The following is a 23331-nucleotide window of genomic DNA, read 5'->3' on the forward strand; positions in this document are numbered from 1 at the left end:
TCATGTTTCTTTGTGCAACATCCGTGAGGACATGTCCAAAACATGACATGATCTGGTTAGACTGTTAAGAGAGTAGACAGAGTTGTGCTGGCCAGTGGCTGGCTGGCTGCGGCTGGTCAGTCTCAGGATCGGCTCAAACAGCCAGCCGGGTTACTCATAAAGATGGAATATAATACAAGAATACTCCAACAAGTGTTGCAAACTAATGTAGAGAATATTGAGGTTTACATTCATTTAATTATTTTCATTTATAAAAAAAGAAATTACAAAATTCGATATAAATAAAAAAATCTGATTTAAATAAAAAAATCCGTTTTTTTATTTTAAAAAATATTTATAAAATCAACAACCCTGGAGAAGAGGGAGGGTGAGGGAAAGGGGAAGAGAGTGAATACATGAGTGAATAAGTTTGGATAATATCGTTTAGAATAGTTTAATTATCATGTAATAGTTTATAGTCTCTCTCTCTCTCTCTCTCTCTCTCACTTTCCCTCTCTCAATCCTCCTCCTACTCCTCTTTCTCCTCCTCCTCCTCCTCCTCCTCCTCCTACTACTACTACTACTACTACTACTACTACTACTACTATTACTACTACTTTTCATATTTCACGGCTTTCCAGTCATTTATTCCTACAAGCTTCATTGATACCTATTACTAACGTGTGTTTCGTATTCCCGTATTCCTGGTTCATGTTCAAATTTTTCAACTAATTCCTAATGTATATCTTGCAAATTTCACGGATTTCAGTCTCCTCCTATTTCAACCTTTTCACTTCCTTTGCAATTATTATTACTGATGTCTGTTTCGTTTCCTCGTATTCCAGGTTCGGTTCCAATTGTTCCAGTAATTCCTGATGTATCTTGCATAGGTCACGGTATTCCAAGCTTTCTCACATCTCCATTCCTACTTTACGCAGCGTCTCGCCATTCCGTTCAACAAGCATCATTGCTTCCTATTCCTCTTGATTCCTACATTCCAGGTTCATCTTCCAGTTGTGTCACGGTATTCCAAACTTCTATTCCTGCTAACGTTCTGCCTTTCCTTTCCCACTCCCGCCAAACCACCTGTTCCTATTCCTATTCCTCCCTCTCTGCAGCGTCGTTTCATATTCCCATTCCCACTTTGCTGTGTTGTTTTATTCCTTTTGCCTTGATGGGGGAGGAGGGAGTGTGTGTGTGTGTGTGTGTGTGTGTTCCTAGTTAAAGTTTGCTTTGTTCTTTGTTGTGGTGTGTATCTCTCTCTCTCTCTCTCAGCGCTTATGTTTGTATGTTATAAAACCCATTAACTGCCAAGGTTCCCATTTGGGAACACACATTAATGTGATATTATTGCCAATGAAACGTGCTTGTTGGGGGATAGCATTCCTTCTCATGTTTGAACAGGTTCACTTTGCACCAGTCATCACGCATCAACCTGTCAGGCTGCCTCTGTGTGTGCTCAGTGGGAAACTGAACTTCATTGATTTCACACCTACCTCGGAGCTCTGTAACAAAAGCGCCAGCTTTTGACGGTGGGGACGCCAAATAACACAACACCGGTTCAGGTGTTTCTAGTATTACCATCCATAGGTACGTGTCAACGTGTGGTTTTCAGGTTTTGTAAGTTTTCTAAAATACAGATAATGAAAATTTGAATTCATCTATGTTTTTTTTTTATTTGAAATATCAATATAGTATCGTTTTCGCCTTTTTTTTTTTTTTTTACGTCGCAGCCTATTGCACCGGTAGGCTTCTTCCCGGTGGGACCTGATGGTCGGCCCAGCCCGTTCTGGCGCAGGCGAGTGTTTATAGTGGCGCCATCTTGCATTGGCTCATGCTGCCCCCCCGGAACTCGTTCTTGATTCGCTTGGACGGCTTCCTCTAGAGTCCTTGTTGATGGGTGGTCTTCAGGACAGCATGTGGGTAGTTTTGAGCCACTCGGCGGTGATTGAAAAATCCGAGGTGGTAGCGTGGGGATTCGAACCCGCGTCGTCCATCACGCGGTGAATGTGGGCCCAGCACGCTACCAGTTCAGCCACCGCCTTTCGGACTTATCGCTAGCTATTATCGGAATTGTGGATTTATATCGGTATTGGTTATCGGTTATCGCCTATATTTGTGTCTCCAGTTAACGAATATCGGTTATCACCGATAAGGTTTTCCATTATCAGTTATCGGTTATCCGGAATAAGGTTTTCTGTTATCGTGCCCAGCTATCCTCCTCCCTTCTCCATTGTTGTTTACTTGCAACAATAAACTATCAATCAATCTCTTTATTACTCTCCTCGATCCTCTCCCTTCCTCTTTCTCCTATCCTCATCACCACATAACACCCCTTTTACCTCCTCTTTGATATGTTCTCTTCTCTCTCTCTCTCTCTCTCTCTCTCTCTGACAGCCAACACATTGCAAACCTCTTAAACAATTACTTTTCCTAGGTGTTTAATACTAACAGTCTTCCTCTCGCTACCACCAACACCAGTACGATTGTAAATCTCGAGCATGCATTGCCTAATTTTGAAATAACAACCGGTGAAGTCCTTAAAGTTGTCAATTCACTTAAAAGAAATAAAAGTCCCGGACCCGACAAAGTATATCCTATACTGCTTAAAGAAACAAAGAGCGAAATACTCTCGTACCTCACTATGTCCTTGCGACAAGGCATCGTCCCTTCGGATTGGAAAAAGGCTAACGTGACACCGATTTTTAAGAAAGGAGACAAAAAAATACCAGGTAACTACCGACCCATTAGTCCAACTTCAATTGTAGGTAAGCTACTCGAGAGCATAATTAGAGACAAAATTGTGAGTTACCTCGAAAGCCACTCATTAATTGGGGATTTACAACATGGCTTCCGTAACAAAAGATCCTGCCTGTCAAACCTACTGACCTTTTATAACGATCTCTTCTCAATTTATGACGTAACCAAATCAGTGGACGTAGTCTATCTTGATTTCCAGAAAGCGTTTGATAAAGTCCCACATCATAAATTACTTTATAAATTAAAGCAAATAGGCATTGACGGTCAAGTAAACCAATGGATCGCGAATTGGTTGAGCAACAGACAACAAAGAGTTGTTATTGACGGATTTAACTCAGAGTGGGCGCCGATCACTAGTGGCGTCCCTCAGGGCTCGGTTCTAGCCCAGTGCTCTTCATTATTTACATCAACGACGTGGATGTTGGACTCAATAATCGCATTAGTAAATTTGCAGACGACACAAAGATTGGTAACTCGATTCTCACTGACGAAGACAGACAAAGCCTCCAAGAGGATTTGCACAAAATTTCAGCTTGGTCGGATAGATGGAGATGCCCTTTAACGTAGACAAGTGCCAGGTCCTTCAAGTTGGAACAAAAAATAAGAAGTTCGATTACGAAATACGCGGCGTTAAACTCACAAGCGTTCAATGCGTTAAGGACCTGGGGATTAAAATCGCGTCAAACCTCAAATTCTCACAGCAATGCATCGATGCAGCAAATAAAGTGAACAGAATGTTGGGCTTCATTAAAAGAAACTTTTTATTCAAGAATAAAGGTGTAATACTTCCGCTCTACAATAGTTTAGTCAGACCCCACTTGAATATGCGGTACAGTTTTGGTCTCCCCAGCATGCAAAGGACATTGCTAAACTAGAAGGTGTTCAGCGTCAAGCAACAAAATGATCCCTTCCTTGCGCAACAAATCCTACGAAGAAAGGCTTTCCACCCTTAACATGTTCTCTCTTGAGAAACGTCGCCTCTGAGGAAAACTGATCGAATGTTTTAAAATACTTAATGGTTTCATGAATGTAGACAGAACAAAATTGTTTATGATCGATGACACTTTGCGAACGAGGAGCAATGGCAATAAAACTCAAATGTAGACAAGTAAATTCAGACTGCACCAAATTTTTCTTCACCAACGTTAGTGCGAGAATGGAATAAGCTCCCACCATCAGTGGTCCAGTGTAACACGATTGACTCCTTTAAAGACAAGCTCGACCGTCACTTCCTTGAACTTAATATTAACTAGAGTAGAAAAGCAACGTTTTGGAGCCATCTGATTAGTGTAGATTCACTTAGGTTTAAGGACAGACCACCTAGTCTGAACCATGGGGTCTGTGTGGTCTGATTTTCTATGTAAATATGTAATCTCTCTCTCTCTCTCTCTCTCTTTTCTAAACATCGTTAAGCAGGCGCAGTTTCAAGGACAAAGTCAAGAACAACAACACCATCATCATCATCAGGACTATGCTGCCGCCCTACATGTAAACAGAGTGGTGTGTGGCTTTAACCAGTCTCCGTATTCACAGGCCAACCCTAGAGGACCTGCTGGGCAGCGACGCCCTCAGCCCCAACACTGCCTTCCACGCCCTCAAGTGCACGAAAACCTTCCTGCAGAAGTCGGGGCAACTCGACAGTATCTAACTCCCGCCCAGGTGACAGGACGGCCAACACAACCAACGACTCCTGATAACAACTACCACTGACGGGGCTCTAGAGGCTGTGGGTCCACAGCCCTAACCCCAACACCCACGAAGAAGAAGAAGAAGTGGTGTGTGGCTGGCGTCTGTGACACCCTCATCCCCACCCTGGCCAGGCGCGGCGCCCCACACAGCAGAACACTTCCTGCCACGACTCCACTCAGGGCCCCACACCAGCCCCAGCCAGGCTCCACACCCTCAGTCCCACCCTGGCCAGGCGCGGCGCCCCACACAGCAGAACACTTCCTGCCACGACTCCACTCAGGGCCCCACACCAGCCCCAGCCAGGCTCCACACCCTCAGTCCCACCCTGGCCAGGCGCGGCGCCCCACACAGCAGAACACTTCCTGCCACGACTCCACTCAGGGCCCCACACCAGCCCCAGCCAGGCTCCACACCCTCAGGTCAGCCTGTGACACCCTCAGCCCCACTCTGCCTGCCAGGCCCTCAAGTGTACACAGACCTTCGTGGAGGAGGAGAGAGAGAGAGAGAGTGGGTGGGTGGGTGCACTTCTAGAGTTTTATCTGTAGATGGAATGGAGGAGAGGGAAAGAGAGTGTGGAGTGCACTTCTAGAGTTTTCCTTTTAGATGGAATGGAGTAAAGGGAGAGAACAAGGTCATGTACAAGGTGACATGTCTCAAGAGAGTGCAGGGAGATCTGATAAAAGTATTCAAATGGGTCAAGGGTTACAACAAAGGCGATATAAGTAAAGTACTGAGAATTAGCCAGCAGGATAGAACATGCAGTAATGGATTTAAATAAGTAAAGTATAGATTTAGGAGGGAAATAGGCAAGCATTGGTTTAGTAATAGGGTGATGGGGGAATGGAATAGACTCAGCAATCACATAGTGAGTGCAGGGACGATAGCTTGTTTTAAGAGTAGACTGGATAGCTACATGGACGAGGATGACAGGTGGTAGTGTAGTGCGGCGACTAAGCCGGTCGAATGAGAGTCAAAGCAAAATTCAGAATGGCTATCAAAGGATTCGTTGGAGAAGACGACTGATGAGTGAGGTGTGGGTACAGTAAGGTAGCAGTGTACACCTGTACCAAAGGTAAACAAGGATCAAGCCTCTACGACGCAGTGTTGATCTCAGTAAACTGGAAGCCACAGAACGAATATGGTCACGAAATTTCAGTTTAGTATCAAACATTACCCCTAAATCTCTGCTCAGAGTGGTAAATGGGATAGGAATATCACTAGTGAAGTACTGGTCGAAAAGGCCAGCAGGAGGGAGATCTCTGCCAAATCTCAAAGCCACACATTTGTCTGGGTGGAGGTTAAGACCCCATGATTTTGCCATTCCATTCAGTACATCAATATCTTGCTGGAAAGTAGCTATACAGTTGATTGTGGAGGAAATATTATTACTCTGAACCTTCATATAAATTTTCAAGTCATCAGCAAAGATCTTATATTGGCAGCTAAGTGATGACGTCAGGTGGTTAATGTAAATAAGAAAAAGAACGAGACCCAGGACTGAACCTTGCAGAACACCACTTAACACACTTTTGCAGGTACTAACCGTCAACAACAACTGACATTTTCCTGCCGGTAAGAAAGTTATGAATCCAAGACAATATGTTACTAGAAATACCCAAGTGATGTAGCTTTGTGATCAAAATGGAATGGCAAACTGTGTCGAAAGCTTTTGAGAAATCAAGTAAGATTAGGTCAACTGTACCTCCTGCATCAACACTTTTGACTAATTTCATCATAAGTCAAGAGTAACTGATCCTTGACACTCCTTCCTGCTCTGAAGCCAAACTGGGCATCAGACAAAATTAAATTATTATCCAAGTAAAGATTAAGTTGTTCCACAATAATTCTTTCAAGCATCTTGCAGCATATAGATGTTAGACTCACAGGACGGTAATTCAAAGGGTCCGAGTGCAAACCTTTCCTAAATATAGGGACTATGTTAGAACTTTTCCATGCTGAGGGCACTTGTCCAGTATTTAATAATTTTGTAAAAATAAGGTGTAAAGGGTAAGCCAGATGATATTGACAAGATTTCAGAACCAGAGGATGAATGCCATCAGGACCCATACTAGTGTTATTATCCAAATTGTCAATAGCCAACTTAACTCTTTCCAGAGATGGCAGAATAAAAGAAAACTGAGTATTAGACATCTGGTGAGCTGCAGGAAGGGTTGGGGCGAGGCTGTGTATATATGGCTAAAAGTGTTTGCAAGACACCGCCATGCCACTGGGATCACTAACTGTTGACCCGGTACGTATATGTCATTTCAGAGGTAAAAAAGAAATTGAGTTCTTGGTATTAATTCGGCCTCATCAGCACCACTATCTTAGCTCGCAATCTCCTACTCATGTTTTTACTCCCATTTTCTGTTGCCAAGTCAGGTCATCATATCCTTTCAGAGCCAAAGAAGAGGTATGGTGTTGGTTATATCTCTGCACCCCGGCATCACTACCCAGACTATTGTTACTTACTATGGGTAATCCTAGACTATTGTTACTTACTATGGGTAATCCTAGACTTGTTGCCACATTTGCCACAAAACTCCTCTCTGGGGGTTCTGGTAAACCTGCCTCTTACAACAATGGGTAATCTGTGGTTATTAGTTCTAAATTTACAAAGACTTATTCTGTACAGCTTTGGTAACCTTATTAAGTAGCTTTGAAAAGAGAAACTGTCCTTATAAGTCACATAAGTACTGCATGATGATTTACTGTTGAATGCCACTCTGAGATCCAGTGATCCTTAACATTCCTTTGGAAAGCAAGTTTCAAGCAGTGTGTTGTGAACCTCTTGTTCCAGACACATCCCCAACATACTCAGCTGAGTTGTTCAACAGTGATTTTATACTTCATCCTTGGTGATTTGTAACTATTTTCATTATGCATTTTAAAAAGACTGATACATTACATAACAGTTTCTCTTGTTTACCAGAAATTATCCTTGAGTCTACCAAAGCTGTGTCAAACTATCTCTTTGCTCTTAAAACTGTCCATGGAAATACTACTAACACAACCTCTACCAAAGCCTTGTCAAACTATCACTTTGCTCTTCAAACTGCCCATGGAAATTCTACTAACACAACCTCTACCAAAGCCTTGTCAAACTATCACTTTGCTCTTCAAACTGCCCATGGAAATACTACTAACACAACCTCTACCAAAGCCTTGTCAAACTATCACTTTGCTCTTAAAACTGCCCATGGAAATACTACTAACACAACCTCTACCAAAGCCTTGTCAAACTATCACTTTGCTCTTCAAACTGCCCATGGAAATACTGCTAACAAAACCTCTACCAAAGCCGTGTCATGCTATCACTTGGCTCATAACACTGCCCATGGAAATACTACTAACACAACCTCTACCAAAGCCTTGTCATGCTATCACTTGGCTCATAAAACTGCCCATGGAAATATTACTACTAATACAACCTCTACCAAAGCCCTGTCAAATTATAATTAGCCTCGTACCACTACCCATGGAAGTACCCAGAGAGTCTTATCCATTGTTGGTGTGTGAGGCCTGAACTCTGAGGATATTGACCCAGGCCTTGAGATCAGTCCCAGCAATGTCAGTCAGCCAGGCACTGTTCCCTACATGCTTCCCATGAACCTCTGCTGTGGGTCAATGGCCACACCCAACACACTGATTGTCCCTGTCAGTAATAGCAAACAGACCCCAAAAAGTGATGGAAATGAACTCTATGGAATGTAAGGGAGGCAGAAAACAGTTTAAAAGCTGACATTGTTTTTTGAGCTGGTAATAGTTGGCATTTCTTCGTGAGGGAGAGCTGGCAATACTGTTTTTCATGCCCAAGGAAAGGCTTAGGTAGTCTTACGCTTGACAAATTAAACGGATCAATGAACACTTACTCTGACCTCTGCCGTGTGCATAACTAAACTCAATCCTCCCTGTCATCCCTGCCCTGTTGTGCCGTGTCCTCTGCTGCCCCGCGTCGCCCCGCCAGTGCCCCATCAGGACGTCATTGTCTCCAGTCGTGTGGTCCAGTGAGTCACCGCTCTACCGCACGACAGTGACCCCAAGGAAGTCCCGGTTAGTCAGTCCGTCTGTCAGTGAGGGACATAACCCCTGCCTGAGCTAACCCATCGCTGAGTCAGGCATTCATTATTTGTGTTATTTCAAGCCATAAGAGTAGGCTAGCATATGATGAGGAGGAGGCATCCATCAGTCTACTCATGCATTTGAGATATAACATAACACAAGATAATAAGGAGTCTGCAAGAGGCTGATAGGCCAATACAAGGCAGCTCCTCACTATCCATGAACTCATCTAACCTCTTCTTGAATGTATCTTGTGTTGGCACCCACCACATGACTGCCAGGTGTGTTCCACTCATCCACTACTCTGTCAGTAAATTATTTCTTTCCTGTGTCCTGAATTTATCTTACTTGAACCCATTGCTACGTGTCCTACCCGACCCTCACACCACCAAAGTCTTATTAACACCCCTTATTAATTAAAGCCCTTCATACATTTGTAAACCTCCGTCAAGTCTCCTCACACCCTTTGCTTTTCTAGAGAATACAGGTTTAAATGTTTAGGTCTGTCCTCATATGGCAAGTTTCTCACCCCTAAAGATGTATTGTAGAGGATTGTAACCCTTTCCCATATACAAACACAGGTAAACATACACACATTGACCCTTCCTGACCTGTTGTAACCCTCCACAGGTCCACAGCAGGGATGTGGCCACCCCTGGCCACAGCCCCAAGTGTTCCCTGGTGGGCCATACTCACTGAGCTCCTCCTCCTCCTCCTCCTCCTCACCCGGCTGCCGTGGAAGGTGAGGGAGAGAGAGAGGGACTTTGATCACTGTCTTCAACACCAATAATCATAATCTACTTACCAATGAGCTACATGAAATAAACCAGGAGGAACTACTAAATCTAGAAAATTCAAATGATAATTTTAATCTTTTCTATGAAAGAGTTTATGAATGTTACAATAAAAGTTTCCCCATTAAAACAAAATATGTAACTACAAAAAGACTTCATAATGCTTGGCTTACAGGCAGAATACTTAAATCTATCAAACATAAATGTAACTTGTTTAAAATGTATAAACTTGGAACAGTTTCTTATGAGACCTTTAAACAATATAGAAATTACCTTACTCAGAATATTAGGGTTGCCAAAATGAACTATTATTTCCAAATATTTACAAATTTTTGCAGAAATACCAAAAAGATTTGTCAAACAGTCAATGAATTAAAAGGTAATACATACAAAGCAAACAATATCAAGTCATTGCAGTATAATAATTCAGTATTAAGTGATCCGTCAGATATATCGGAAGCCTTCAATAGATACTCGAAAGACTATCTTAAAGGTAACTTTCCAAATTCTATGATGTGCCCTATTGTTACCACCTTTGATTTGGCTACAGTAATTAAGTCATTAAACAATAAAAAATCAGGCATTAATGATATATCACCCTCTTATATTAAAAGAAACTCTCATTTCATTTCAATCCCTTTGGCTATACTTTATAATCAATCTGTTACAACTGGAACTTTTCCATCTCTGTTGAAGACTGCAAAAATTACACCTGTCCACAAGTCTGGTCCCGATGATGACCCTAAAAATTATTGACCAATATCTCAACTTACAATTTTCTCTAAAATATTTGAAAACTTACAATTTTCTCTAAAAACTTACAATTTTCTCTAAAATATTTGAAACTTTAATGAAGGTTTATTTACTTGACTATCTTGAAACTAAGAATATATTAAACCCTTCTCAGTATGGTTTTAGGTGGACCTGCAGTACTTTTACAGCCTTAAATGTATTTTCTAATGATGTACTTTCTGCAATTGACAAAAAACTCCGTGTCTTATCCATATTTATAGATTTTGCTAAAGCCTTTGATACAGTACATCATAACATTCTTATTAACAAAATGTACCACTATGGGATCAGAGGCCCAATACTCTCTTGGTTCAAGGATTACCTAACAGATAGACATCAATGTACTGTATTTAGCGGCGAAAAATCATCTACTACCACTGTAAAACTTGGTGTACCTCAAGGAAGCATTCTAGGCCCAATTTTGTTTCTAATATACATCAATGATATATCAAATCTTTTCTTTAAAGCTAAAAGTATATTGTTTGCCGATGACACGACACTCTACTTAACAGGTCCGAACCAAGATCAACTTGTACTAAATGCAAATCATGAACTCGAAAAACTATACCAATGGTGTCTATGTAACAGACTTACAATTAATACAAAGAAAACTTGCTTTATGCTATTTACTACTAAAAAAGTGTCTAACTTGATTAATTTAAAAATCAATAATGAAATAATTTATAAAATGGATAGAGTGAGATTTCTTGGTGTAGATTATGATGATTCATTATCATTTAAATATCACATACATAACCTTACACTGAAAATATCAAGACACATTGCTTTACTTTATCAAGTAAAGGATCTCATGCCTCAAAATGTATTAAAGTCAATATACTGTGCACACATTTATTCACTAATTACCTACTGCAACCCCATTTGGTGTACAACATACACCACCTATTTAACCCCCCTAAGATTGCAGCTCCAAAAAATTGTAAGAATTATTACTAACAGCAACTATTAAGCACACACTAGTCCACTCTTCAAGGAAACCAAAATTCTAAAACTGGATGATATAACTAAACTGGAAATAGCTACACTCATGTACAAAAATAGGAATGAAATGCGTGAGCTCCTCCCATCTCATGATTAAGTATCCGTCACCGCGACAATCTGATCTTTCCTGTTCATCGTCTTTCAAAACTCCAACATTCAACTACTTATTTGGGTCCTGTAATTTGGAGTTCTATCCCCACAAATTCAAGAAGCTCCTTCCCTCAACACATTCAAAAGCCGATCAAAAACTAATATTATAATGACCTATTAACTAACTCACTTTTTCCTTATAAATGTGCATATGTGTATGTACTTTAAAATATTATGTTAATCAATTAATGCAACATATGTGCAATTTACTTATGTATATGAATGGGTGTATGCGTGTGTGCGCATGTGTATGTGTGCGCATATGTATATGTGTATGCTTGTGTGTATGCGTGTGTGTGTGTGTATGAGTATATATAGGTCTGTGTGTGTGTATGCATGTATGTATGTACACGTTTATTCTATTGTGTTATCTCGCATGCTCAATATATGATTCTATTACTTTAACATTATGTAAAGTTATCATAATCATTTCATCTTAACTACAATTATTATTAATGTTGTCACAGCCACTAATTTTCAAATAAATTATATATGTCTTGCCTAAAAAGCTATGCTTTAGACAGGCTAGCTTTAGTTGTACAGCTTAAAGCTCTGTCCATATATATATGCATATAACATATATAATTTTGTATAACTAATAGCTATAAATAAATGTTTCAAATGTTTCTCTCTCTCTCTCTCTCTCTCTCTCTCTCTCTCTCTCTCTCCCCCCCCCCCCCCCCACTCACTCACTCACTCACTCATGTACTTACTCCACTCACGCACTCACTCTGAGGACATGAATGAACCCACAAACCTCTGGTCCAGGAGTCACCACAGCTGTCAGCAGAACAACTTGGAGCGTCCGCCCTTCCTGCCACCAGTGGTCGGAGACTCTCTCTTCACCACACGGTCTGCATGTCAGCAAGGCACTACATCGGACTCCACTACAACCTCTACAACCTCCACAACCTCTACGGACTGTCAGAGACGAGTGCCACCAATGCATAAGTCTATGATGCTCAGAGTTTTAGGTGCAGGGAGGGATATGCTGACAGTAAGTTTGTGGTATGCATTCAATATGGGCACAGTACATTAGTGATGTGCTTGTAGTAAGTTTGTGGTGTGCATTTAGTATCGTTACAATGTATTAATGATATACCCAAGTCATTGGCAAGAGGAAATACAGATGAAGGAAGGCTGTTTTTCTTTCAGAGTTTACCAGCCAAAGGGATGAAAGAATGAAGATGCTGGCTGGCTGACTCCTGCATAAGGGATTAGGGCAGCATAGGGATGAGCCAGTGTTTAAAATGATGGACGGTAGGGGTTGAGGCATGCAGCTACCGAGTTCAGGAGTGCCCGCCAGTCCTCTTTCTTATAACATATCAATACTTTCATTTAGTATCTATCAATATGGCCATTACTTGTTGCCAGACCCCTGCAGGGTGTGGGAGCCAGGCGGCCATTCATCACTTCCCGCTCGTCCTTCCCCGGCCAGGGCCACTACGGGGGCCACTGGACGGGCCACGTGTGCTCCCACTGCTTCAACATGTGGCACTCCACCGCAGGTCAGTGCTGCTGGAATTTATTTATTAATTTATCAATTTATCTATTTATTTTGTTTTATTTATTTATTTATTTATTTATTTATTTATTTATTTATTTATTTATTTTTTTTTTACATTCTGGCCCACAGTTGGTAGGCCTTCTTTAGGGGCCTGGTGGTCGGCCCGAGCCCATCATGGAGCAGGGCAGGTGAGTATTTACAGTGATGCCATCTGTTCTGAGCGGACAATGGGCCACATTATTTAGAGATTTGCAGTCCCTCATCCCTCTATTAAAAACATCTAACTTATAGGGTTTATATGTTAACAAACACAGATAACTGTTTATATCACTAATTATTGTTTTTCAAATATTAGAATAATGCATAAAGAGGTAATAAGTTAATATTTTAGCAGTGATAAGTTAGTGCCGTCACTATGCCAGGGGCCACTTTTGCGGCACTTTGGTGGAAATAGCTGTCTATTTTGTCAAAGACAGGTATAACAGTGTTGGGGTAGTTATTCAGGTAATGATTCAGAATAAGTTTAAGCATAACTGCATTGCCATGTACTAATTTTTTACAAAATTGTACAGGTGGCGGCTCTGTCCAAACAGACACCCTCACCGATGCTGAGGAGGCCATGGCGCAGGTGCTGGACCCTGCAGTTGTAGCGGGTGTGGGATCTGGCTTAGAATCAGATCCTCGTCCAACACCTTCTGTGTCTGCAGGTAAATTATGTTATGAAATGTACCTCATGGTAATCTTTGTATTTGGTAACCTACGTGACATTAGTCTTTATGACAAGTGCCACTAACTTGATATATTTCACCATAAAAAAATTCAATAATGTAGTGAAAAATCTTGAAATGTTTGTCATTAAGTGCTGGGAATTGAACTCAGGCCTTCATAATAGTAGTCAGCAGGGCAGCAACCCAACTGAGCCAGTGATGAGCTAAAAAGTCACTATGCCAGGGGCCACTTCTGCGGCACTTGCCGTAACACCCCAGCCCCACACTGTGGACTCCGTATTAAGGAAAAGTGACCCCACTCATCGGTTGCTCTAAAGGCATGGGTTCAATTTCCCATAACTTTTGTTGTTTATCTTGATTTTTTTACACATTCATTTGTTTTATTTGGTATATGTTATGTCATTTTATTGCTTTGCCCACTAACTCTTGATTTCCAGAGAAACTTAATTATGAAATAAACTTCCACCTTCAGTGGTTCAGTGCAACACAACTGATTTAAAAATCAACTTGACCTTTTCACCTTCATGTTTGCTAAGGCAGAAATTGCAAAGCTTTTACATAGGTTCAATTGGGTTTAAGGAGAGACCACCATTCTGCATAGTCTGTGTGGTCTGAACATATATATCTTAAGTTGAGCAGACATATTTGTTTAGGTTTTCCTAAAATAACTCGCTACTCATAATCAAAGCACAAAATAAGATATCATACCATGTTGAATTACTCTTATCATAATGATTTTTTACGTACAGCTGCTGCAGACACAGAAGTGTGTAGAATCTTCCTTTCGGAGGATTCTATGACACCCGCACTTCTGCAAGGCCCATCATAGCCCCCTCCTCACCATCCCCTCCCTACTCCTACTCACCAGCTAGCCCCTGAATTGGCACCTGTCCACCGTGCCCCAGAAACTCAATCTCCCCCTGATGTAGGAGCGGCACCTCACGCTTCCACCAGAAGACACAAGAGGGTTGATCCACCAGTTGGGCCAAAAATGGTGGAAATTCAAGAAGATATCCTTCTTGAAGTGAGGAGGCTGAGTGGTACTATGGACAAGGTAGCTGCAGCCTTGGAAAAAATTGCAGTTACCTTGTCAAAATAAGGTGACAGGTCCAATTAGGTAGGTTTTTATTAAATGGGTTTCTTTAGTTAGAAACAAAACATAGTTAACCTTTTTTTTATTTTGCCTTTGTAGCATAACATGAATTATACCATAATCCATTCTGTTAAGGTGGATCCCTAGATCTTACCTTAGTATATTAAGACACTGCTGACTGGCTGTTGGCAGGGAGGGTATCGGACAATTTTGGCTCCAAAACACTATTCTATAATCAAGAAATATTAGTATTCCTTTACTTAGCTCATCTGATATAGATAAGTTTATTTTGTTGATAACATTGGAATAAGCAGTGATTCCACAACTATTAACACAATTTTCCGTCCTCAATTGTTAATAATTACGGTGAGTAGAAGTCAGAGAACAACATTTAATGATAATATATACTTTAATTTTTTATCAATATTTCCAGCCATTGTGGATTCACAGCTGAAGTGAACGGACTATAGGTATAAAAACATTCTAAATCAATCAGTCAAAGTGTCTGCCCTTCCATTTCTCAAGTATTAATATTCCTTTTGAATAAAAAAGTCTTTCCTTTTGTTAATGCAGCAATTATTTTGCACATACGTATGCAAAAGACACCAATACAGTAAAAGTCCAATCATCCGAAAATCGCAGTGGTATGAATTTGTAGTTTGTATAATTTAAAGTGACTTAGAAGAAATGTTAAAATGAAAACACAAAAAAATACATAGAAACGCCAAAGGTGCCAAGCCGTGGGTACAAGAGACAGAAGACTCAGGCGAGGTGTAAATTAAGTCTAGGTGTTGCCCTAATGTACAGGTATCATCTATAATCTATCTATCTATCTATCTATTATCTATCTATCTATCTATCTATCTATGTATGTATATATATATATATATATATATATATATATATATATATATATATATATATATATATATATATATATATATATATATATATATATATATATATATATATATATATATATATATATATATATATATATATATATATCTATATATATGTGTGTGTGTGTGTGTGTGTGTGTGTGTGTGTGTGTGTAGAATGTATGGTGCAATTGCTGTTCTATATAGTGTCAGAATGTTTAGTTGAGGTCAGGTTGTTTTGGGTGAGGAGACAGCATGAGGAACATTGCTGACAGCAACGCCACCACCCTCAGAGCAAAACAAGCCAGGAGGTTGTTCAGGGTGGAGACAGCATGAGAAATGTTGCTGATGACGACACCACCGCCCTGAGAGCCGCCAGCGAGAGAGAAGAACAAACTGGTGTCTTGAGATGGCAGGGCTTCTGTTTTAAGTGCTTGGGCTTTGTGGCGACTCACACTTTTCACTGAGATGTATATACATGCAAGTTTGTATAATATATTTTTAACTGTCTTTTAGGTACATGTAGGTTAGAATTATAATATACAAACTTACATGTATATACAGTTTCAGTGACATGAGTGAGGAGTCACCACAAATCCTGAGCACCCAAAACAGAAACCCTGCCTCAGTCTCCCGGTTTGTTCTTCTCTCACTGGTGGCTGTCAGGGCGGTGGTGTTGTCATCAGCAACATACATCACGCTGTCACTGGTGGCTGTCAGGGCGGTGGTGTTGTCATCAGCAACATACATCACGCTGTCACTGGTGGCTGTCAGGGCGGTGGTGTTGTCATCAGCAACATACATCACGCTGTCTCCACCCTAAACAACCTGACCTTGTCCAAGCATTGTGACACTAAACAGAGCAGCAGTTGCACCATATATTACATACACCTCAGTATACATGATACCTGCATATTAGTACCTTACATACCATCACCAAACAAGTGATGCAAAAGTAGACATGTATGCATGTATTGCATAACATTTGTGTCAGTAGAAGAATTCAATTAAATGAGCCTTTAGTAAAAGAGATTGAAAACATGGAAAATGATGCCTACAGGGGAAATGAAGACACAGGAACCAACCAACAACACTGTCTATGAAAAGAGATATCAATCAGACCCCTTCGTCGAGCCTGCCCTGTGTCTTCATTTCCCCTGTAGGCATCATTTTCCATGTTTTCAATCTCTAGTAAAGGTTCATTTAATTGAATTCTTCTACTGACACAAATATTATGCAATAGCATACATGCACATTCCAACCAACAACACTGTCTATGAAAAGACATTGTCAATCAGACCCCTTCGTCGAGCCTGCCCTGTGACTTCATTTCCTCTGTAGGCATCATTTTCCATGTTTTCAATCTCTTGTACTAAAGGCTCATTTAATTGAATTCTTCTACTGATACAAATATTATGCAATAGCATACATGCAATTGCAATTTTGGCACACTTGACTGGGTCATACTGAAGGCTGCCACCTGACCCATGCAAGCAACGGAACCGAGATTTTAATACCCCAAAAGTCTGTTCCACCACAACACGTGTCCTGGAGTGGCTGCGGTTATAGGCACGATGAGCATCAGTTGTTGGTTGGCTCACTGGTGTCATTAGGAAGGGCTCTAGAGGATAACCAGAATCACCTGCAAGGATCAGAATATAAACTAATTTTTCATCTAACATCATCTTTGCAGTGGTTGTTTTTGTTAAGGGAAAGTTAACCAGCTCCTTAATGCTTTCATCCCTTAAGCTGGTGAATTCTGGAACAGCCTTTTTCTGTTTGTATATCTTCCTGTCTACTACTTAAGCTCTTTCAAGAGGGTAGTATTAAGACACTATTATCTACAATGGGACCACACGCTGTAGCTGCGTGTGGCCTCAAAGTTCATTTACAGCACATTGAGCCTGCGGTGAAAAAGATCCCATTACTTCCAAGGCATTGTGCTAGGGTGACATCCAGTTTACATCAGTTTACCTTCCCCAATCTTCCTCAGGTACCCATTTATCGTCCAGCCCAAAAGCGAGGATGAACAGCCACTGCACCTTAAAGGATCCCTCCACAGATGCCTCCTCAGCCCCTCCCTTAGGACCATCCAGCAGACCTCCACACCCAGCACCACCAACATGGCCAACCACTCCGTCCAGCACCACTGTCTTTTAACATCTAAGTTTTACTTTCTACTGGAAGTATGCCAACATGCAGCCTGTGCCCAAGACGGGTGACCATTCCAATCCTTCAGACTACAAAAGACCTTCCCAACAGAAACTACACGATTCCAGGATGGAGGCTGCAGAATGCTCAACTTCATACCTTACTATCACTTCCAATTAAGCCAAGTCCTTCAACGCCTCTAAAACTCAACTTTTTAACCTGTCAACTTGACACAATCTTCCAAACACTTATCCCCATTTTTCAATAACACTCAGCTGTCACCTACAATAAACATACTCGGTCTATCATTAACTAAAAATCTCAACTGAAACTTCACATCTCCTCTCTTACTTAATCAGCTTCCTTGAGGTTGGGCTTTCTGTATCATCTCTGCCAGTTCTTTTATCCTCCCAAATGATATCTATATACAGGGGCCTTGTCTGCCCTATTATGCAGTATACATTTCATAATGTTCCTTACTCTTTGTCTCTTTCCATTCCTTAACTACATTTCCATTGCTCTAAAAAATATGAGTGGCCATTTTATAAAAATAGAACATATACTACCCTGTCTTTTATTCTTATGACACCCAGTCCATTCCTTGTTGTTTGTTCTTTATTTTTCCCTAATGAAACAGGTTGTCCTATTTACCGCATAAAAATTATATTTGCTAGTAAATACACTTCAGAGGCACTTATGTATATAAATGAATTTTGTAAGCATTACAAAAAACAAAGTTTAAAAGGGCTTAACACTGAGGAAAGTTATTAGATTCTGGACAAGCGTGAGTGTGGAAGTTGGAAAGCAGTTGGTAAATAGCAAAATTGTTCTAAACGGGTCAGAATACATGCTGTGACTGTGAATTGACAGCATTTCCATAACCTTTTTGTAAATACTCATCCATATTAATCCCTCGAAAGGATAACCAGGATAATGCATCTGACAAGTCAAGAAGATAACAAAGCCAAACATTAACATACAGGTTAAGTTGGGAGCATATGCTATTAGCTTTGAATGGTCACGATACTCATCTCCATACCATTGGCCCTTCAGCCTGTGGTGGGTAACAATCCATTAACTTGGGACACAGGCCCAGTGCAGCATCCAGGTTACCGGTTCACCTTCCCCAGGTAACAATTTACCAATCATCCAGAAAAGAAGGATTTGAACTCAGGCACACAGTTGTGAAAATGTATACAAACCACAGCACCATGGAGGCACATTAACTTATGCTGTTTTTCTTACAGCTGCTAAATTTTACAAAATACAGCAAAGGTTACCAAGAAGTAGTGAGTCTCCGTACTGGCCCTCCACAAACTGCTGGCGCAGAACACTTTGACGCCATATGTAGGAGTCATGAACACTCCCGGGAAAGCTTGCACAGAAGCTGATGATCCTCATCTTTGAGTCTGCCACAACTTGTACATTAAGGCTGTACTTCCTCTTTCTGTTCAGATAAACAACTGCATTTGCAGGTGCTTTGATGGGTATGTGAGTGCAGTCTATTGCCCCTATGACAGAAGGGAATCCACTGAGGCCATAAAAATCTTGCTTGATAAGCATGAGCTCCTGCAGATTTTGGGGCATACTTATTTCTCGTTTTGCTTTGTTCAACAAAGCCTCAGTAACATCATTCAATATTCTTGATATTGATGACTGACTGATACCAGCTACATCACCCACCACATTCTGAAATGTCCCGCTGGCATAAAAACGCAGGGCAACCAAGATCTGAGTGTGGATTGGAATTGCTCTTGTCCTACTTGTGGGCCTGTGGATATGTGGTCCAATCTCCTCACACAGCTGAAGGATTTCATGGCGGGGCAGCCGATAATAGTGTAGGAGGAGATCATCGCTGACCTCTAAAGGATTGAGACGGTCTCTGAAAACTCTTTCCCGTCGTAGCCTGTCATGTTCCAGTGCCCAGAGCAGCGCCATTTCACCTTCAAAAAAATAATTTATATAGGGTAATAATCTCATATGCTAGAATTGGATTCTTTTTGTTCCAGTTACTTAAAAAAGTCCAGTGATCAGCTAATATAATTATATAGAACCAAAGTAAATAACTATTTATTATCAAACGTTCCATCCAGATCTAAAACAGTGTCTCCATTTCTTCGGATGAAATGTCACGGTAGCTTGTCAAGCAACAGGTCTCTTGCTCCCTAATTCCTACTGACATTCTGGTAAAATGTTTTACAAAATTGTTTCCAACTTGGCAAAATCAACATAGTCCATAGGTGATAAACACCACAGTGCATTATATTTTGCTTGGGTTAGGAGTCCTGAAAACCCAAACTAACCTAATATTATCCGATAAAACTAACAGCTGAAAATATAATTATCACCAGCATTACTTACCCCTTGGCCCCTGCATTCCAAATTCTCCCTCCATTATTACTTTGTTAAATATCATTTTACCAGCATATCAATAACATTTGTTAGAGGGACACAGAACACTCCCCCCCCAAAAAAATTTTTCAATAAATAATACATCACTCATGTGCTTTGACCATTATTTTATTAATCTATTGGAAATATTGGATGTGTAAATGAAGTGAATGATTTCCACACATTTGTTAATATTTGTTTACACGCAAGGAAGAACTCAGTATGTAGAGCTATGTCGACTAACATCTGAACAACCAAAGTCCAAGGGTGGCCGAGAATAATGTGAGGCTTGAGGGGCTGATTATAATTATAGCTGGAAAAACTGCCTTCATGATCATGGTATCTCCTCTGACACTAATTATGTCCAGCTAGACATCTAAATATTTCAAAACACAATTACAATAATCAATGAATATGACTGTGAGACATACTGCTAAACAACAACAGGTAATAAGAATAGTCCCATGATTTGACTGATTACTCTTCATCAACAGAGTTCCAAGTGCACTCTTCCCACAAGTCTTATGAACTGCATTTCTTTTCATATGCTAACTATTTGCTTTGAGTCTTTAACGTTGCAGATCAAAATCATGGAATTTTAAGTAAAAAAAAACACCACTTTTGATTCGTGCAGAGCTGCCAGCTGACCCGCTAATGTGCAGTTCATTTTGATTTACTCAGCGGTATTTACACGGCTGTACTCACTCATGTTTGTCACTTCCATTCACTACTAAGCATGTCAGTCGAATATTTGCGTATAAAACCATGGAACACGATAAGTAGAGAGTGAAAACTGAGGATAACTCATCGCCGATGCGGCTACGTGTCACTCACTTCGTCTTTTCCACGTCTCTCTCCACTTATTTCCGTCACTATTATACGTTTTCATACTCCTGCAACTACCGAGATTATTGCAATTGCATTGTCATGTTCAGGAACCGCCGATACAAGCAGTCACACGGGAAAATAAACCTGAGGCGGCAGTATTTACCCACTTACCACGCCTCCGGTAACTCAGTTACGGGTGCTCGGAGCCGTGGTAACTTTTGGCCTTACCAGAGGTGCGGTAAGTGGTTGATGAATACCGATTTACCGGGTGGGCGGAGATACCGCGAAACTTACCAAACAGAGGTCTGGTAAATGGTTTGATGAATCCGGCCCCTGGTGTTAGTAAAATGACTGTGCATAATAAAAAAATAATAAAACCACATATAATTAAAGCCACAATACCTGATGAAACTAAAAAAAGATTAAAAAAAACACTGGTTTTATTGATGGGTTTTTGGTTTAAACCAGGGGTGTCAAACTCATGGCCCGCGGGATAGTCATAAATGGCCCGCGGTATCACGGTAACTTCAATCTTGTCAATGTATTTTCTACCCTTGTTGTCCCCCATGACGGCACTTCAGAGTATGAATTGGCCCTCCAAGGGTTTTGAGTTTGACACCCCTGGTTTAAACCGCCAACCCTGCTGTACATAATTAAAATCTTACATATAGTTAAAACCACAATACTGATGAAACTAACAAAGATACACACAAAAGAAAAAAAAATGGTTTTATTAGTTGGTTTAAACCACTGTTTTTTTTATTGGCTTAAACCATGGTTTAAACCATTTGGTTTAAAACGTTCGGTTTAAACCGCCAACCCTGTTTTAAAGTTAACAATTTTTGTCTGTTTCTTCACAGCCTTTATATAGCCCTTGCACTGAACAAATTGCCCCATCTTCCTCACAACTTCTTGTGTTAAAAACAATTATATTTTAGTTTAACAATTTTATCCTTTTATTCCCTGCTCCCATATTGCCCTTACACTGTACAAATTCCTACTAACTCCTTGCTCCACTCCTCTTTGCCTATGGCTGTCACTACGGAAGCTATTACCCTTCCCCCTGACTCAGATTTGTTACATTACACAATTATAGATGTGCCACATTCTCTTTCTCTCCTACTCTACAGCTACAACTCTGGTTTTTTCTCCTCCCTGTCCCTCCCATGTACTTCTGCAGGGCTTGGTCTTGTTTAATTAAGAGAGTATGTCAGTTGCTTCCCCAGTTTCTTACATTCCATGTCATCTCTGTTGGTATATTTCCTTCTTTATGTCTCATCTGTCGAGTTTTATTCTTTTTCATATATCTAGCTCCTTCCCCCGTGTGAATTTTGTTATAATTTTCTATAGTACTTTTTTGCTCATATTTCACCTTTAAACTTTTCAATTTCCAACTGGAACCCAGATATTCCTTTTTTTATTCCTTCCCTAAAAGTATTTCACCAATGTCCTTATTTTAGCATCTACAGCTGTGCTTCAAGGAGTCCCCCGGTCTCCAAATGCGAACTAGATTATTCAGTTCCTCTCCCAAGTGTGAGATGTCTCCTTCCCGGTAGCATGCCACCTCTGACCCATACAGACAACTTGTTTCAGCGGCCCCTCCCCAGAGGCCCTGTCCACTTCGTATTTGTTGATCACTCTGTTGCCATCACTTGTTAGCATTCCTAACATCTGCCTTGTTGTCCCTTCAGTGACTCATCTGTTTCTCACTGCCCATCCCTTTATTTCCAGTTTTAGGCCTATAGTTTTATCTATCACTACCAAACTATTGTTTCCTAGCACCAATTGGCTCCCACCTTCAGTGCTGTTCTTCATAACATAACAGTATATTTTGCTATACTTTAGGCACCACTCTCTTAAGTCGCATTTGTTATAACTACGCGAAATCTCCTCTATTTCTCTCTTGAGTTTGGCCGTCAGAATTACATTATCTGGCGAGTGGTCAGCGTGCAGGCGTAGTGTTCTGGAGACCCACATTCAGGTGTCACCCGCTGCTACGTACTGACAATTTTTAGCCGTCACCAAGTGGCTGAAGACAACCCGGCCGTGCACTGCCCTGATGACCACCTATAAATCCAGACTTCACCAAACTCTCTCTAGAGGATCAAATGGAGCTCCAAAGGGACAGCATGAGCCGAGCAAGAAAGATGCCACTCAAAAATACTTGCTTGTGTCACTAATGGATGGGGTCATCCAACACTCTCCATCTTGAGAGTCTGCTAAAACCATGAACCAAGCTTAAAAAATATATTAATGATGATAATAATAAAAATGATAATAATAATAATAATAATAATAATAATAATAATAATAATAATAATAATAATAATAATAATGATAATGATAATAATAATAATGATAATGATAATAATGATAATGATAATGATAATAATGATAATGATAATAATGATAATGATAATAATGATAATGATAATAATGATAATGATGTTAATAATGATAATGATAATAATGATAATGATAATGATAATGATAATAATGATAATGATAATAATGATAATGATGT

At 40.4% G+C, this 23331-nt stretch overlaps 1 protein-coding gene across 3 annotated transcripts; it reads left to right on the plus strand.

Moving 5' to 3' along the window:
* Positions 1-6647: 6647 nt before the first annotated feature.
* LOC126990542 (uncharacterized) lies at positions 6648-13389 on the plus strand. Of its 3 annotated transcripts, none has more exons than XM_050849140.1 (5): positions 6648-6679; positions 8396-8481; positions 9121-9232; positions 11997-12736; positions 13308-13389. In XM_050849140.1, the coding sequence occupies exons 1-4, from the start codon at positions 6650-6652 to the stop codon at positions 12177-12179; spliced, it is 411 nt and encodes a 136-aa protein (XP_050705097.1). In that variant the 5' UTR covers positions 6648-6649; the 3' UTR covers positions 12180-12736; positions 13308-13389. The 3 variants fall into 3 exon arrangements, 1 of the variants encoding a protein (XP_050705097.1); XR_007744517.1 differs by lacking the exon at positions 6648-6679 and adding an exon at positions 12865-12923 and having other exon boundaries at positions 8166-8481; positions 13308-13377; XR_007744518.1 differs by lacking the exon at positions 6648-6679 and having other exon boundaries at positions 8165-8481; positions 11965-12736.
* Positions 13390-23331: the final 9942 nt, after the last annotated feature.

Source organism: Eriocheir sinensis, unplaced genomic scaffold, assembly GCF_024679095.1.
Source record: "Eriocheir sinensis breed Jianghai 21 unplaced genomic scaffold, ASM2467909v1 Scaffold173, whole genome shotgun sequence".
Lineage (NCBI taxonomy): Eukaryota > Metazoa > Arthropoda > Malacostraca > Decapoda > Varunidae > Eriocheir > Eriocheir sinensis.

What these genes read in the sequence shown, in the direction of transcription:
- LOC126990542 (XM_050849140.1), top strand. Translation starts at nt 6,650, where the DNA reads ATGCCACTGGGATCACTAACTGTTGACCCG. An exon ending in GATCACTAACTGTTGACCCG is followed by an intron (nt 6,680 to 8,395) that starts GTACGTATATGT and finishes TCGCCCCGCCAG; the next exon opens with TGCCCCATCAGGACGTCATT. An exon ending in GTGACCCCAAGGAAGTCCCG is followed by an intron (nt 8,482 to 9,120) that starts GTTAGTCAGTCC and finishes AACCCTCCACAG; the next exon opens with GTCCACAGCAGGGATGTGGC.